At 47.1% G+C, this 17,527-nt stretch overlaps 1 protein-coding gene across 2 annotated transcripts in view; it reads left to right on the top strand.

Annotated features, from left to right (window-relative positions):
• The first annotated feature begins 850 nt into the window (after positions 1-850).
• LOC137654492 (uncharacterized) overlaps positions 851-17,527 on the top strand; it is an 81,211-nt gene continuing 64,534 nt past the window's right edge. Inside the window, exon 1 of one of the 2 annotated variants that reach the window (XM_068388160.1) lies at positions 851-937. Coding sequence is in view for 1 of the 2 variants with exons in the window: in XM_068388159.1 (XP_068244260.1) it covers positions 978-1,151 (174 nt within the window). In the remaining variant the exon portion in view is untranslated. Of the gene's footprint in view, positions 1,152-17,527 lie in introns of both variants that reach the window. The other variant, XM_068388159.1, reaches the window with a different exon arrangement.

Here is a 17,527-nt window from a genome sequence, read left to right as displayed (position 1 = left end):
GGCCAGAGCCAGACAGTACTACATTGCATCCTTCTCTGGTTACGGTTCACTTTTCCTTTGCCAACACATACACCGAATAGTCTTGCATATTCTTTACAGATTCTCCTCTGTCCTCATACACCTGACAACACTGAGATTTTCTCATAATTTTTCTTCACCCAAGTGGTTAACTACTGAACTGTAATTGTTCAGTAGCTATTTTCCTCTTGGTAAGGGTAGAAGAGACTTTAGCTATGGAAAGCAGCTTTTCTAGGAGAAGGACACTCCAAAATCAAAACATTGTTCTTTAGACCTCTGTACCATGGTCTTCCACTTTCTTGTGTTAGAGTTCTCTTGCTTGAGAGCTCACTATTTTATCTAACTTCTCTTCTTCTTGTTTTGTTAGCCTTTTTAGGAGAGATTTATTTTAATGTTGTTACTATTCTTAAAATATTTTATTTTTCCTTGTTTTCTTTTGTCACTGGGCTGTTTTCCCTGTAGGAGCCCCTTGGCTTATATCATCCTGTTTTTCTAACTAGGATTGTAGCTTAGCAAATAATAATAATAATAATAATAATAATAATAATAATAATAATAATAACAACGTATCTTGCGCGAGGCAGGATGTTTTCATATCTTTCGTTCGCTCAAAGATTGTACAAATGCCGGTTTGCAAAATTATTTTTATATTTTATCTATAAAAATATAGTTAGAATTTTGAAATATTTAGCAGAAATAATATAACTGAAAATATACTAAACAAAGACATAGTAATTACATATAATAAGAAGAAGTATTAAGTTAAAAAAATATAACAAAATCAACCCTGAGTTACTTGCATCGCGTACTAGATACTGATTCAATTTCTCTGGAATCTCCAAACTCTTAGTATGTTTACGCCAGGCCCGTTGCCAGATGCACTATTGAAGTTCTGTCATCTAATGGAATAGCTATACATGTAACTCTTTCATGTATTTATGTAGATCTGAGCAGTTGCCATGGCAACTATTAGTGACCTGTTGATAGTCCTAGTTCTGACAGTAGTGTTGCATGGTAGTTATGTGTTTTGTGTATTGGATAAAAGTTTGTGTAACGGGGTACCCCACTGTGCTCATGACCAATCTGGTTTGTGTAAACTTCAAGAGACGGCACCCTTTTCCTGTAATCACCAGGTAAGATAATTTAGTTTTAGAGTATAAGATATCTGTGACTCAACATTACAATGCATTACTATATATTTGTTTCAATTTCTATCAGATATATGGTCTCCCTCATCATCTCGACTGGCGTCTGAAACTCGTGATTAATTTTGGTCAAATTTTTCCTGGTGTCCATAAGACGAGTTTTTCTTACTTTTAAATGAGAGAGAGAGAGAGAGAGAGAGAGAGAGAGAGAGAGAGAGAGAGAGAGAGAGAGAGAGAGAGTGAGTAGTCATACAAGGTTAAGAAGGAGAAAGAGACAAACTAAATTAGAATTTGACAGTAGCTTCCATAAAATAAAATAAAAAGTTTTCATATTGCTTTGAAGGCTAGTTTTATTTTCTGTTGGAGCCATCATCATCCTTCTTTTCCAACTAGGATTGTAGCTTAGCTAATAATAATAATAATGATAAAAATAATATTAGTTATTCTGTAGGCCTTGGCTTTACTGTGCATAGGCTTAGATCTGGTTACTGTAGTTTTCAAGTTGTGACAACCTAGTTAAGAAAGGTATTTCAGTAGACCTTATAGACTAAATTTTTGGTGTATAACAAATTTTACAAAAGGTATATCATGTAATTACAATTCTGATATTGTAATTTCTCTCAAAATGCATGAAACATTATTTGTTAGTGTTCATCTTATGAATAATGCACTTTTCCCAATACTTTTTTATTTACACGTATCCTATTACCAATCAAAGGTTCATCGGGTTGGATATTTTTATTTACATAATTTTAGTCTCAGCAATAGTTTCTCCCTTGCAACTATTCCCCAAAACACGTCATTTCATCCATAATGCTAATTGTAAGTTCTTTTCCATTATTAGCTAAGGGGTAGGGTGATCACAGGAAGGGGCTAGGCCCCCTGACATGGTGATTTCGTTAGCTTAAGAGGGGCCGGTTACCTTAGGTTAGTACATATCACCTTGATTTCCATACAACTGAAATGCATATCCAATCTCAGTCGCTTTAAAAAGCAGGATTTTTAGATAAGTGGTATTATTGTATATATTTACTGACTATTCTATAATCTAACTTCTTCTTTGTCTGCATCTTTTCTCACTTTTATGTGAGGTCGATGTTTCTGGCCAGCTTTCTCCATCTACCTCTGTCCCACACTTCATCACCGGTTAATCCCTTTGATCGAAGGTCATCCTTGATACAGTCCATCCACCTTTGCTTTGGTCTCCCTCTCCTTCTCCTTCTTCCTTTTGATAACGTAACTTTTTCGGAAATTTACGCCGCATTAAATCTATTTAGGACCCCCACTCTCAAGCTAGGTTAGGTTAGGAAATATCCCTCCATGTAACAACTTTTGTTATTCTCCAAACCAAAAGTCTTTATGTGTAACTGTCAACCCACATCTTAGATGGGGACCTCTATCTCTTGGAACTACAGTGGTACCTCTACATACGAATTTAATTCGTTCCAGAAACTGCTTCGTATGTTAAAACGATCGTATGTTGGAGCAAATATTCCCATAAGAATACATGGTAATTCATTTAATTCGTTCCTCAGCCTACAAACCCATAATATATCCTTAATAAATGGCTACACATAATTACACATAACATTTATAAAATATAATAAATACATACACACTTTAAAGAATAATAATAATGAAATAATAAATAAAAAAGGGGTTTTAATGTAACACTTTACCTTAGCGACAGGCCAGCGCAGGTGTAGGGACTGCTAGGCAGGAGTAGACGGAAGATCAGCGAGGAGGTAGGGACGGTGACTTTGTACGATAACGTGTACGATAACTTACACTACTACGTGAACTTTAACTTAACTTAGCTTACATATTTTTTTTTCATTTTTATAATTTTATATTTATTTTTTACATTTTTTCTTTTCTTATTTTTAATTTTCATCACTTTCACTCGATTCGGTCTTCCTTTTCTTTGCTTCACTTTCTTTCTTTTCATCATGATCACTAGACCGTTTTAAAGATTTTTTAAAGAAACTATCGAGTGAAAGTTGCTTAGTACGGCCTTTGAAGATTTTTCTAAAATGCGTTAGGCAAACATCATCGAACTGCGCAACAACACGGCAAACCTGAAGTTTCTGTGGGTGATGCTTGTCAATGAAATCAACCATGTGTTGATGATATGCCAACATCTGTTTTATTTCCGCCGTACCTAAGATTTGGCCTACCTCCTCGGTCTCCTCCGACTCACTCAACTGCGCTTGGAACTCATCATGCTGCATGGCTTGCAGCTCCTTGAATTCCTCGGTGGTGAGCTCTTCATGATGCTCATAGACGAGTTCAGTGATGTCATCTTCATCCACCTCCAGACCCATGGACTTGCCAAGAGATACAATCTCTTCGACGTCTCCCTCGGTGGCAAGCACAGGTTCATTCTCGGGGCCAAAACCTTCAAAATCTCGGGGAGCAACAGCATCAGGTCAAAGCTTCTTCCAAGCGGAATTCAGGGTCCGACGAGTTACTCCCTCTCAAGCTTGGTCTATGATCTTTAAGCAGTGCACGATATTAAAGTGGCTCCTCCAAAATTCACGCAAAGTTAAGTTGATGCTTTGCGTGACATTAAAGCACTGCTTAAATAAGTGCTTGGTGTAGAGCTTCTTAAAATTCGAGATGACTTGCTGGTCCATGGGCTGGAGGATAGGGGTGGTATTCGGTAGAAGATACAACACCTTGATGAATTTGTATTCGTCGATGATATCATCCTCGAGTTGGGGGGGGGGGTGAGCGGGTGCATTGTCCAAACAAAGCAAGCACTTCAAAGGCAAATTCGTCTCCTGAAGATACTTCTTGACAGCAGGGCCGAAAACTACGTTTACCCATTCCACAAAGATATGCCTTGTAACCCAAGCCTTAGAATTAGAACGCCATAGAACATGTAGCAGGTCTTTATAAATTCTATGTGCTTTAAATGCTCTAGGGTTTTCGGAATGGTAAACTAATAAAGGCTTAATTTTGCAGTCCCCGCTGGCATTGGTACAAAGCGCAAGAGTCAACTGATCCTTCATTGGCTTATGTCCAGGCATTTTCTTCTCTTTGGCGGTAATGTACGTTCGACTAGGCATCTTTTTCCAAAACAGACCGGTTTCATCACAGTTGAACACCTGCTGCTCTACGTAACCTTCTTCTGCCACGATGCTTTCCAACTTTTTAACAAAGTCTTTAGCAGCCTTGGTGTCCGAACTCGAAGCTTCTCCATGACGAACAACTGAATGAATCCCGGTCCGTTTCCTAAATTTCACGAACCAACCTCGAGACGCCTTGAATTCCTCCGTTGTAGGATCGGCTGAACTCTCCCCCGCTTCACCCGCAGAGCCCGCCGCCTTCAAGTCACTGTAGATAGCGCTGGCCTTCTCACAAATGATCGTTTCCGTGATCGTATCGCCAACAATCTCCTTGTCCTTTATCCAGATCAACAAAAGGCGTTCCATCTCTTCCAGAGTAGGGCTACGACGTTTAGAAATAATCGTGATCCCCTTCGAAGGTTTCACTGCTTTAATGGCTGCCTTGTGTTTTAGGATCGTCGAAATCGTAGACATATTCCGGCCATATTGTTTGGCCAGATCGCTAACATGTACACCTCGCTCATGCTTTTCTATTATTTCTTGCTTTAATTCTAATGAAAGCATAGACTTCTTCTTTTTCTCACCACTACTACCACTTCCTGATATCCGAAACTGAGCTTTTTAGGACCCATAATTACGGAACACAGAAAACAACACGTGGAAAAGGAATATAAAAAAACACTGTTAATTAACGGAGCGAATAGAGTACAACCACACGATGCGCACGAGATGAGAGGACTGATCAAGGCGACGCTCGATTGGCGTCCCTCCGATGTGCTGCCGTCTAGCGGCGTCAACTACAAACGACGCTGAACGCATTCGAGAAAATTCCACACGTAGGCGTAATGTTTACTTCATATGTTGGAGCAACACTTCGTGTGTCGAGGCAGAAATTTGGTCGAATTTTACTTCGTATGTTGGAAAATTTGTATGTTAGGACATTCCTATGTAGAGGTTCCACTGTACTGTACTATATATCATGATTGCTGATAAATGGAGCTCAGAACTGATAAAAACACACAAGTGCATAGGCTAATATAGAAAAACTTTGAAATGCTTTTGTGACCATCACTAGGAATTTAATGTATTATTTTTAGCACAAATAAGACTTATTTTCGTGTTAACCCAACCCCAACGGTACATATAACAATTATGGAGGCCTCCAGTGGGAAGTGGAATACTTAGGGTGCACAATGCTCAAAATGAATACATCAGAAGATAAGTGGTCAGACAAAAATACATATGGTAGTCCATGTCTATATATTAGTATGATTCAATAACATTTTAAAAACCAATGTCATGAGGCTCATTGGTGTAGAGTTATGCATCCAAGTCCATTGCTTTGAATTTTACAGTTTTATCTTATTTTAAATTGTTGAATTGTTCTCATACTTGGGACTCAAAACCCTTAAAAATCCCATATAGCCACTATGAACCTCTATAAGCTAGCCTATATTGTCACTAATTCAAGTTGTTCTATGGTTCTTTTTTTATGTCCTTTTAATAAATTTATATATTCTAATGGTAAAAAATATAAAAAATAAAAAACTATTTCCATTTATAATTTTATTCCTTGTCAAAAACTGACCAAGTTAAAAGAAAAAAAAAATAGAACACTAAAATGAGGCGATTGTACTGTCCACTTGCGTCATATAGCCTAACTATTACCGGTATGTCAACTCCTCAAGCTTTAAGTGCTTCCCAGCCCAAGTACTACCTTCCTTATTCCTATATTTAACAAGTTCGAAAGGATGTCAGCATGATATGGGTGTTTTTTATGTATTGTATCTGGCAATTAATTTGGTCAATACTGTTACTGATTCCATCATGATACAATGTTTATTGGTTGAATATTGATGTAAAGTCGAGTTGAATTTTGATGTAAAATACATTCATATTATTAAGGAACAGCTGGGAGCATCCTAGTCTAACCTTCCCAAGCCTAACCTAAGGTGTGGAATCGTACCTGATTTGGGGATTTCACTTTCTTGGCCCTCCCAACTATTATGCTTTGGGGTGCCTTATGTTAGAGAGCACAATGCAGGACTAGATTCTAACTTTACCTTACCCCATCTTATCTAACCTATCGTAGGGTGTGAGGTCCTAGGTTACCCCAGGGAGGGCCTTTGCCACACTTATATAACCTGGTGTGGAAAATATCACAAAAGTGAAATGCATTAACTCAGCGCAACTTATCCCTGCCCAAAGGCACACTGGATCCTAACTGGCCAAGAGATCTCTTATGGTTTCCTCTTTGACTTTACACTCGGTTAAGAAATTCATGACATTAAGTTTAGGAGGTACAACCCCAAGATACATACTGTATTTGTTGCTTTTGGTATTTTTAAAGTGTTAATTTTGTTTTAATGAAGCTCTTATCAATGGAAGGGATTATTTATTTGTTCCGTAACCGAAATACAAACCACGCTATTTACAAAGGGTATTACTTTTAGCGCAGCTGAAATGACGAGCCAATAGTTTTTAACGAGGGTTAATTACCCCTGCGCTAGTTAGCGGGGGGTGGGGAAGGGTAGCTTGCTACCCCTCCCCCCTCCACACACCGGTGACTTGCTTCACTTCACTTTTGGCTCGGGGGTGATCAGACGTGTCTGTTCATCGCCTTCGTGACAGCCTTTAACTTTCTGCTTTTTCTTTTCAGCTTGTGTGATTGGTTGGAAGTTGACCTTCAGTTATTTTCTTTTATTTACTATGCGTACATGCCCTGGAGTTGCCGGCCGTCCTTGTGGGACTTTCATGTCGGACGTTATTACGGATCCTCACACCCTCTGCCCTCAATGGCGGGGCCGACGGTGCGACCAGGATAACATGTGCCGTGAGTGCAGGGAGTGGTCTGCCTCCCAGTGGGAGAGGTTTGGCCGTCGGCGTAAGAAGAAGTCCAAGAGAGACCATTCTCCTCCGGGGTTAGCCTTGAAGGAGGAAGGTTCTCGGGACTCTTCTTCCGCCGCCCAAACCTCCTCCGAAACTCCCCCTCGTCCGCCTCCTAAGGAGAGTCGTCCGAGTGGGAGCGCAGGCCCTTGTTCTGTTTCCCTACCTTCGGTGGGGGGAGAGGGCGTCGCCTCCCATAGCGAGGCGGTTCCCCCTCCTCCTCCGGGGGAGGTTATTGATAATAATGCCTTATCCAGTGATGATCTTTTACAGATTTGGTCGTCCCTGGGGCTTAAGGGCTTGCCCTCCAGGGTCGCTCTTATTGACCTTGTCTCGTTGGGGGCCGCTGTTAAACAGTCGCCGGTGGTAGCGGAGGTAGACCCTCTGTCTATTGTCCACGTCGTGGTGACAGAGGCCTCCGACGTGGCTGGGCCTTCCGACGCAGGTGCTGTTGCTGGTGATGGTGCTCAAGGCTCTCCTCCTCCTTCCGTGCATCCTTCGAAGGGGGAAGTGAGTCCTTCGGTCTCGACTGCTGCCCAGCTTCCTTCTGAGGGAAGTGTTTTGACGGAGACTCCCCTTCGGAGGACCGATGGTCCCGACGATCTCCCCCGAGGCCGCCTCCGCCGTAAGGCTCACCGCCCTCTACGCCACAAGGGCCTCCCTTCCCCTTACAGGGGGACTAAGAGGCGCCTTTTTGGGTCTTCGTCCTCCGGGGGGGACTCTCCTCGTCAGCCTCAACCGACTGCTCCGCCCTCCTTGAACCTCTCTGCAGACCGCTCACCATCTCCTGCCGGATCTTCGCCTTCTGGAGATCTCGTCACCCGACGGGCAACGGTCCCTTCGGGGCTAAGGGATTCTTCCCTTACACGAGCAGGGCTAGCGCACAAGCGCTCTCCTGCTCGCCAGCGCTCTCCTGCTTGCCAGCGATCTCCTGCTCGTCGACGATCTCCTGCTCGCCAAGACTCTCCTGCTCGCCGACGCTCACCTGCTCGTCGGCTCTCTCCTGATGTTCGCCCCCCTCGCCAGCGCTCTCGTGCTCGTCAGCTCTCTTCCGAGCGTCAGCGCTCATTTGAGGACCATCGCCCTGCGGTCTCTGACCACCCTTTAGTTCCTGCTGAACTCCCTGCTCACCATCCACCTGGTCCTGTGGCTACGCAACATCGTGCTGCGCGTGTGTCAGAAACACATGTTCGCCAACGCGCCAGCGATCTTCCCGTTCCTGCTCGTGAACGCGCAGCACCACCTGTCCTCTCACAGGACACGCGTCGACCTTCTGCTCGCCAGCGATCACCAGCTCGCCAGCGATCACCAGCTCGCCAGCGATCACCTACACATGCTTTTCGCCATCGCACGACCCTGCATGATCGCCCGCTTACGCATGCTGCTCCTCATCGCACAACCCTGAACGATCGCCCTCCTGCGGATGCTGATCACCATCGCACCCTTTCACGCGATCATTCACCTGCGCATGCTGCTCGCCATCGCACAACCCTGCACGATCGCCCGCTTACGCATGCTGCTCCTCATCGCACAACCCTGAACGATCGCCCTCCTGCGGATGCTGATCACCATCGCACCCTTTCACGCGATCATTCACCTGCGCATGCTGCTCGCCATCGCACAACCCTGCACGATCGCCCGCTTACACATGCTGCTCCTCATCGCACAACCCTGAACGATCGCCCTCCTGGGGATGCTGATCACCATCGCAACCTTTCACGCGATCATTCACCTGCGCATGCTGCTCGCCATCGCACAACCCTGCACGATCGCCCGCTTACGCATGCTGCTCCTCATCGCACAACCCTGAACGATCGCCCTCTTGCGGATGCTGATCACCATCGCACCCTATCACGCGATCATTCACCTACACATGCTGCTCGCCATCGCTTACCATCACGCGGTCATTCACCTGCGCATGCTGCTCACCATCGCACATCAGTGCATCGACATACCACAGCTCGTCATCGATCGCCTGTGGATCTACATCGCCAGCGATCTTCTTCACCTACGCGGCAGCACGATACCTCGCCGTCGCGCCATCGCTTGCGTTCGTCGCCTCGGACACGTGTTCATTTACCTGCCCACCCTCACGCCCACTCGCCTGCGCGCCCGCGCGATCGCTCGCCTGCGCGCCCGCGCGATCGCTCGCCTGCGCGCCCGCGCGATCGCTCGCCTGCGCGCCCCGCGCGATCGCTCGCCTGCGCGACCGCTCGCCTGCGCGCCCGCGCGACCGCTCGCCTGTGCGCCCGCGCGACCATTCGCCTTTGCGCGACCGTTCGCCCTCGCGCGACCATAGTTCGCGGCGAATTCCACAGCCGGTGGTAGCAGCAGGGACGCGTGCTCCTAGACGGCACTCGGGATCACCTCCATCCAAGCACAGGTTGGTAGTGCAGGACGAAGACAGGTCAGTACAGCATTCTTCCCCACCTTCTTTTCAGGCAGGTACCGTCGTGTCCACTCCAAAGGATCGCCCGATCCCTTTCACCTTAGCGAGGATTTCGGACTCTGTGTCCTTGGAGCAGCAGACTTGGTCCGCTGGCACGGGCTTTAGTGAGGGTTATGAAACCAGCACTCGCCGGCCAGGGTAACAAACCAGCGGCTGTCTCTCCTACGCCGAAGAGAAAGAGAGGAGTGGACTTCGTGGTGACTTCCCCCAGGGCGAAGTTGGTTCCAAGAGGTCGGTCTCGAGGGTCCCCTCTCCTGCACGAGTACTCTCTCCTTCACCCGTGGACGAGGCCTTTCCGTCCTCAGGTGAGTCCAGTGGGGCGGTAGTCTTCCCCTCGGCACCAGGGGCGGAGACTTCGCTTCAGGCAGGAGAATCGTCTCGTGAGGAAGGGGCCCCTCGAACCTCGTTGTTGGGATCCTGTATCCCTCCCAGGAGGGAACCCAAGGATTCCAAGGCCATCCCTAAATCCTCTGCAAGGATTCGTCAGGAACCCACGACTACCCAGGGGAATGTCCACGTATCACCCCAGGAAGAGATTCCTGGCGCAGGAGACTTAGCTGCCAGCCCACAGGGAGGAGAACAGCAAGAGTCCGAACATGCCTTCTGGCAGGTCCTAAGCCTGATAAGGCAACTTAACAGTCTTACGGATCCAGTCATCCCCCCCCGTGAAGGCAAAGACACGATTCTGGATGAAGTGTTTGACGTTCGGAAGGCCCCTAAGACCAGTGCAGCTCTGCCCTGGTCTCGGGGGCTGAAGAGTGCCAGAGCTAGGGCCAATGCTCAGCTCGCACTTCTTGCCTCCTCCAGTCGTTCCACTGCCGGGAACAAACTCATCCCTCCTCCTCGCCTTCAGCAGAGGAGGTATTTCGAGATCCTGGGTGAGCACAACCTCGCTCTTCCTCTCCATCACTCTGTGGAAGAGCTGGCGAAGGGAGTTCCCTTGGAGAAACTCTCTGCCCGGCAGGTGTCGTTCTCGGCGGCAGAGATCCTTAACCACGAGAAGGTGGCTGGACTTCTGGTTAGGATCTCTGGGCATCCTATTGCGATCGGAGGACTTGTCCAAGGAGACCAATAGGAAGGCCCTAGAGACCTTCTTGCTCTCGGGCACCCGCTCCATCGAGTTTTTGGCGCACCAGGTTACCACCCTGTGGGCCAACTCGGTGTTGAAGCATCGCTATGCTGTGTCCGAGAGATTCCATCCGAAGGTCCCCGCCGTAGATGTGTGTAGGCTCCGACATGCCTCCCTCCTGGGGGAGAGCCTGTTTGAGCCTCAAGACTTGGAGCGAACGGCTGAGAGGTGGAGGAAATCCAGCACGGACTCCCTCCTCCACAGGGCCCTTACAACTCGGCCCTATAAGCCTCCAGCCCCGCCACAACAGCAGCAACAGCCTCGTAAGGCTCCCAAACAGGCACCGGCAGCTAAGAAAGTGGTGTCTAAGCCCAAGCCCTTTCCAGCCAAGGTCAAGAGGGGCGGTAAGTCCTCCAGGGGAGGCAAGACTTCTAGGGGTGGCGGCCGCGGCCGCAAGCCCTAGGGGTGGCAGTCCCCCTGCGTGTCCACCTGTGGGGGGATGCCTTCAGCGTTGCGTCCGAAGGTGGCAACATCACGGGGCCGATGCTTGGACGGTCTCAGTGATCGGCCAAGGTTATCGCGTCCCGTTCACGTCATCTCAACCTCCCCTGACAGCGAATCCAGTGTCGTTGAGCTCCTATGCCATGGGATCGGCAAAGGGGCTGGCCCTTCAGGCCGAAGTCGAGACCATGTTCGAGAAGGGTGCTCTCCAGGAGGTTGTGGACGGCTCTCCAGGCTTCTTCAGTCGACTCTTTCTTGTAAAGAAGGCTACTGGAGGCTGGAGACCCGTCATCGTTCTCTCGGCTCTGAACAGGTTTGTCAAACAAACCCGGTTCAGCATGGAGACAGCAGACACGGTCAGACTTGCGGTGAGACCACAAGACTTCATGTGTACACTGGATCTAAAGGATGCGTACTTCCAGATCCCAATCCATCCGTCTTCCAGGAAGTACCTGAGATTCTGCCTAGACAACAAGATCTACCAGTTCAAGGTGCTGTGTTTCGGTCTCTCCACAGCTCCTCAGGTGTTCACCAGAGTGTTCACCCTGATTTCGACTTGGGCGCACAGGAACGGCATTCGTCTCCTTCGTTACCTAGACGATTGGCTGATCCTAGCAGACTCGGAGTCGACCCTTCTTCGGCACCGAGACAGGCTTCTAGATCTTTGCCAGGATCTGGGGATCGTGGTAAACCTCGAGAAGTCCTCTCTGCAGCCGTCCCAACGACTGGTTTATCTAGGCATGCTAATAGACACCAATCTCCACAAAGCCTTTCCATCAGACGACCGGATAGCAAGGCTGAGGAGGGTGGCGGAACCTTTCCTCAGGCGAAAAGAACTCCCCGCCCAATCGTGGTTGCGTCTCTTAGGCCACCTATCCTCCCTGGCCCGTCTGGTTCCAAACAGCCGCCTCAGGATGAGATCCCTTCAATGGCGGCTCAAGTCCCGGTGGAATCAAGGATCCGATTCCCCGGACATTCTGATCCCAATGGGGTCTCTGGAACAGACGGACTTGCGTGGTGGCTGGCCGACGAGAACCTGCGAAAGGGAGTGAGTCTTCTCGTCCTCCCCCCGGAATTGACTCTGTTTTCGGACGCGTCAAAAGAAGGGTGGGGGGCGCACGTTCTGAACCAGAGGGCCTCAGGCCTTTGGTCAGAATCAGAAAAGTGCCTACACATCAACCTGCTAGAATTGAAGGCCGTCTTTCTGGCCCTTCAACAGTTCCAACGGTTCCTGGCTGGTCACTCCGTGGTGGTGATGAGCGACAACACCACGGTAGTGGCTTATATCAACAAACAGGGAGGCACTTTTTCGCAACAGCTATCCCATCTTGCAGTAGAGACTCTGAGGTGGACCGAAACCCACTCGATAACACTATCAGCTCGCTTCATTCCTGGCAAGAGGAATGTGCTCGCCGACAGTCTGAGCAGGGCTTCGCAGATAGTGAGTACCGAGTGGTCTTTGGATCCTCAGATAGCCAACAAAGTCCTGACTTTGTGGGGTTCCCCGACGGTGGACTTGTTCGCGACAGCCTTGAACTTCAAGCTGCCCCTGTACTGCTCACCAGTCCCGGACCCCAAGGCACTCTGGCAAGATGCTTTCCAGCAACGGTGGGACAACATCGACGTGTATGCCTTCCCACCATTCTGTCTGATGAGAAGGGTGCTCAACAGGACCAGACTATCGGTCAACTGTTCCATGACTCTAGTAGCTCCGCTATGGCATCACGCGGAATGGTTTCCGGACCTTCTGCAACTCCTGACGGAACTCCCAAGGGAGCTTCCTCCACGACACGAGCTTCTCAGACAACCCCACTCCGGTGTCCCTCACAGGGCCGTAGCCTCGCTTCGGCTTCACGCCTGGAGACTATCCAGCGTCTCCTCGCGGAGAGAGGCTTTTCGCAACAGGTTGCGGAGAGAATGTCTCGGCACCTGCGAAGTTCCTCTGAGGGAGTCTACCAAGCGAAGTGGAGAGTCTTTTGTGGTTGGTGTCGTGGAAGGGGTATCTCTCCACTTGATGCCACTATTCCAGCAATAGCGGACTTCCTTGTGTATCTGCGAGAAGAAATGCGCCTTTCTGTCTCGGCAGTGAAAGGCTATCGCTCAGCCTTAAGCTTGGCCTTCAGATTGAAGGGCGTGGATATTTCTTCATCGCTAGAACTCTCTTTACTCATACGTAGCTATGAGCTTACCTGCCCCCAGTCGGAAGTGAGACCCCCTCCTTGGAACGTGGTTCGAGTCCTCAGGTCTCTCAAGAGACCTCCCTTCGAGCCATTACGCCAGGCCTCCGATCGCCACCTGTCTTGGAAGACGGCTTTCCTACTCGCCTTGGCCTCGGCCAAGCGAGTTAGTGAACTTCATGGTCTCTCGTACGACATCGCCCATTCAAGGGGATGGGGGGAGGTAACGTTCAGGTTCGTCCCTGAGTTTGTGGCCAAGACTCAGAATCCTGGAGTGCCGGATCCTCGGTTCGACTCTTTCAGGATCGCGAGTCTCCGTTCTGTAACAAACGACCCAGACCAGCTGCTACTATGCCCAGTGAGGTGTCTGAGGTACTACTTGAAGAGAACGGCAGCAGTCCGTCCTCATGTGCGAGCTTTGTTTGTGAGCACAGGCAGGACAAAGAGGAGGGTCACCAGGAACACCATCTCTGCTTGGATTCGAAGGGTTATCCACCATGCCCTGAATCCTGACCCTCCTCCGTCACGTCGCCCTCGGGCCCACGATGTCAGGGGTATTTCTACATCCCTGGCCTTCAAGAGAAACTTCTCTGTGACGCAGGTACTTCAAGCTGGGGTCTGGAAGCGTCAAACGACCTTCACAGCCCACTACCTGCAAGACGTGACCCACAGGAGCCTCGATACGTTCTCTATCGGCCCTGTGGTGGCTGCACAACAGCTGGTCTAACCTCAGGCTCCTTTTTGGACAAGTAGCAGTAGGTTGAGAGCGTTGTTACCCGGTCTTAGTCTGTGTGAATGAAAGAGTATGTCTGACCCTTACTTCTTTCTTCATTCTCCCCTCTCTTGGGGAAGCAGCATCCTGGTCTTCATATAGCTGACCTCGACCTCTGCAGGTAACCCATGCCTCTTTGTGCTCCTAGTATTAAGTTTAATACTGTTGCGTCTCCCATACCCTGACGAGGTGGTATGGGGAACGTCCTAGCCTAGAATTCCTATCTGAAGGTCTCAAGGTCAACTTCATAGGACGAGTCACACTCTCCTCCTCACACTACTTATGTAGGCCACTCGTTCCTAGCGATGCTAGGAACCTGTGAGGTACAGGGGCTCCCTCTCTCTAGTGCTGCTCACTGAGGGATCGAGCCCCCGGGCAAGCCGAAGTCAGTAAGGCTGGGGACTTTCCACCCTTCCTAAGGGGTAAGTCACCCTTTGTAAATAACGTGGTTTGTATTTCGGTTACGGAACAAATGACAAATTCGAAGATAATTTGTATTTTTCCTAACCATACAAACCTTAGCTATTTACACATATGTGCCCCTCATCCCTGACCCCCAAGTCAAGTCCTACCTCTAAGTGAAGTGAAGCAAGTCACCGGTGTGTGGAGGGGGGAGGGGTAGCAAGCTACCCTTCCCCACCCCCCGCTAACTAGCGCGGGGGTAATTAACCCTCGTTAAAAACTATTGGCTCGTCATTTCAGCTGCGCTAAAAGTAATACCCTTTGTAAATAGCTAAGGTTTGTATGGTTAGGAAAAATACAAATTATCTTCGAATTTGTCATTTTTGGAGGTTAATTTTACCTCTTGATTTTGCATATAAAACAACAGCAATAAATTTGCCATCAATAATACTTACACAAAAGACTGTCAATGTTAAGTTGGATATATTGAATGCTGAAAGTTGGGAGGAATCAGGAAATGCCCTGGAACTTCTTCTGGGAATGTGTCAAGTTTTAATAGGCAAAAATCTGCCTAGCTATTATGGAACAGAAGAATAAATAAAAGATGATTTTGATTTTGCATAAAAAACAACAGCAATAAAGTTGCCATCAATATTTCTTGCATACAAGGCTGTCATCGTTAAGTTGAATATATTGAGTGGTGAAAGTTGGGAGAAATCAGAGAATGTCCTAGAACTTCTGAGAATGTGTCAAGTTTTTATAGGCAGAAAATTGCCTAACTATTATGGAACAGAAGAACAAATAAAACACTGCCGAGCACTCATTTATGGCACATGCACTACAAGTGATTAAGACTTCCCAAACAGCCCACCCATTGAGATACTACCGCTAGAGTTATGGGGTTCTTTGACTGGCCAGACAGTACTACATTGGATCCTTCTCTCTACAGTTAATTTTCCCTTTTCCTACACACCAAATAGTCTGGCCTATTTTTTACATATTCTCCTCTGTCCTCATACACCTGACAACACTGAGATTACCAAACAATTCTTCTTCACCCAAGGGATTACTGCACTGTAATTATTTAGTGGCCACTTTCCTCTTGGTAAGGGTAGAAGAGACTTTATCTATGGAAAGCAGCTTTTCCAGGAGGACACTCCAAAATCTAACCCTTGTTCTCTAGTCTTGGGTAGTGCCATAGCCTCTGTACCATTGTCTTCCACTATCTTGGGTTAGAGTACTCTTGGTTAAAGGTATACTTGGGCACACTATTCTATCTTATTTCTCTTCCTCTTGTTTTGTTCAAGTATTTAGAGTTTATATAGGAGATATTTATTTTAATTTTACTGTTCTTAAAATATTTTATTTTTCCTTGTTTCCTTTCCTCCCTGGGCGATTTTGCCTGTTGGAGCCCCTGGGCTTTATACAGTAGCATCGTGCTTTTCCAACTAGGGTTGTAGTTTAGAAATTAATAATAATAATAATAATAACATTGTTTAAAAAGCAGTGGATCACTTAAGAAAAAACAATAGAGTAAAAAATACAATTTAAGTCTTCCTATTTTTATCGGGTAGATATATACAGTAATTTTTTTTTCACTAGCCCTCCATATTTCCTATGGGAAATAGATACTTTTCAATACAAAATTCCTTTTGAAAACAAAAAGTATCACGACACTGCCCATGTAATTTTTAATTGAACTAGTGTTAAAAGCTTGAAGTGACAGTCTAACCTAACTACTGTGTAGTAAATTATTTTGTGAACCCACAGCATAGGATATACGGTAATTCATCTTGTCATAAGACTATAGGTTACTGTCCTCTCGAAGTTTATAGCTTAGCTTGGGTCAAGTTACCTAAAGTAACTGGTAGCTATGTATGTTTAATACCTGTAATGAACAAGTTCAGTGCCAAACAGCATGCACTTCTACAGCCAGAATATTTCTTGTCATACACATGAACAGATGTACAGTACAATAAACACTTTCGGTTATATGGTCTTTATTGCTACACTAAATGGCGCATTTTGTTGTATCATCAGCCCAAAGAAGATCTCGATGCCAAGGAGATTGTTCAATGGAAGTTTGATTTTGTAAAGGATTATTGCTTGAGGTATTAGCTATCTGCATTACTAGTTTTTTACAGGGTTTTATTTTAATGGCAATTCTTTTGTCCCTTATTCTATATAGTCATACTGTTGATCTTGAAATTTTTGCCCTATTTGTCTGCATAAACAATCATATATGCAACCATCTCAACAGCTTCTGCATGGATTATTCAGGAGCATGGAGGATCTTGAAACCTGCTAATAGGCCTTTTGTTGGGTTGGTGCAGTTCACAATTGTTGATTTGTTCCGTAACCGAAATACAAACCACGCTATTTACATGGGGTATTACTTTCGGCGTAGCTGAAATGATGAGCCATTAGATTTTTAACGAGGGTTTACTACCCCCTCGCTAGTTAGCGAGGGGGTAGGGGAGGGTTAGCTAGCTACCCCTCCCCCCTCACACACCGGTGAACTGATCCACTTCACTTTTGGCTCGGATAACGGTCAGACGTGTCTACCTCACCCTCGCATTTTGACAGCCTTAATCTTTTTTGCTTTTTCTTTCAGAGTGTGTTCGGAAGTTGGCCTCTACCTCTATCATGCGGAAATGCCCTGGCTTACCCGACCGCCCTTGTGGAACGTTCATGTCGGCGGTCGAGACGGACCCTCACACCTTGTGTCCGTACTGCAAAGGTCAACGGTGTGATAGAGAAAATGTTTGCAGCGAGTGTAGGGAGTGGTCTACCTCCCAGTGGGAGAGGTTTTCCCGGCGGCAGAAAAAGAAGTCTAAGCGGGATCTTTCTCCTTCAAGGGTTGTCTTGAAGAAGGAAAGTTCCAAGGACTCTTCTTCCGCTGCCCGAACCTCCTCCGAAGCTCCCACTTGATCGATCTCTCGTGAGAGGCCAGCGAGTGGTAGCGTAGGCCATTCTTTTGTTGACCAACCTCGGGTTTCGGAAGAGGGAGTTGCCTCCCATAGCGAGGCAGCTCCTC

This window comes from Palaemon carinicauda, chromosome 15 (assembly GCF_036898095.1).
Source record: "Palaemon carinicauda isolate YSFRI2023 chromosome 15, ASM3689809v2, whole genome shotgun sequence".
NCBI classification, from domain to species: Eukaryota; Metazoa; Arthropoda; class Malacostraca; order Decapoda; family Palaemonidae; genus Palaemon; species Palaemon carinicauda.
This window is presented reverse-complemented; position numbering and strand designations above follow the sequence as displayed.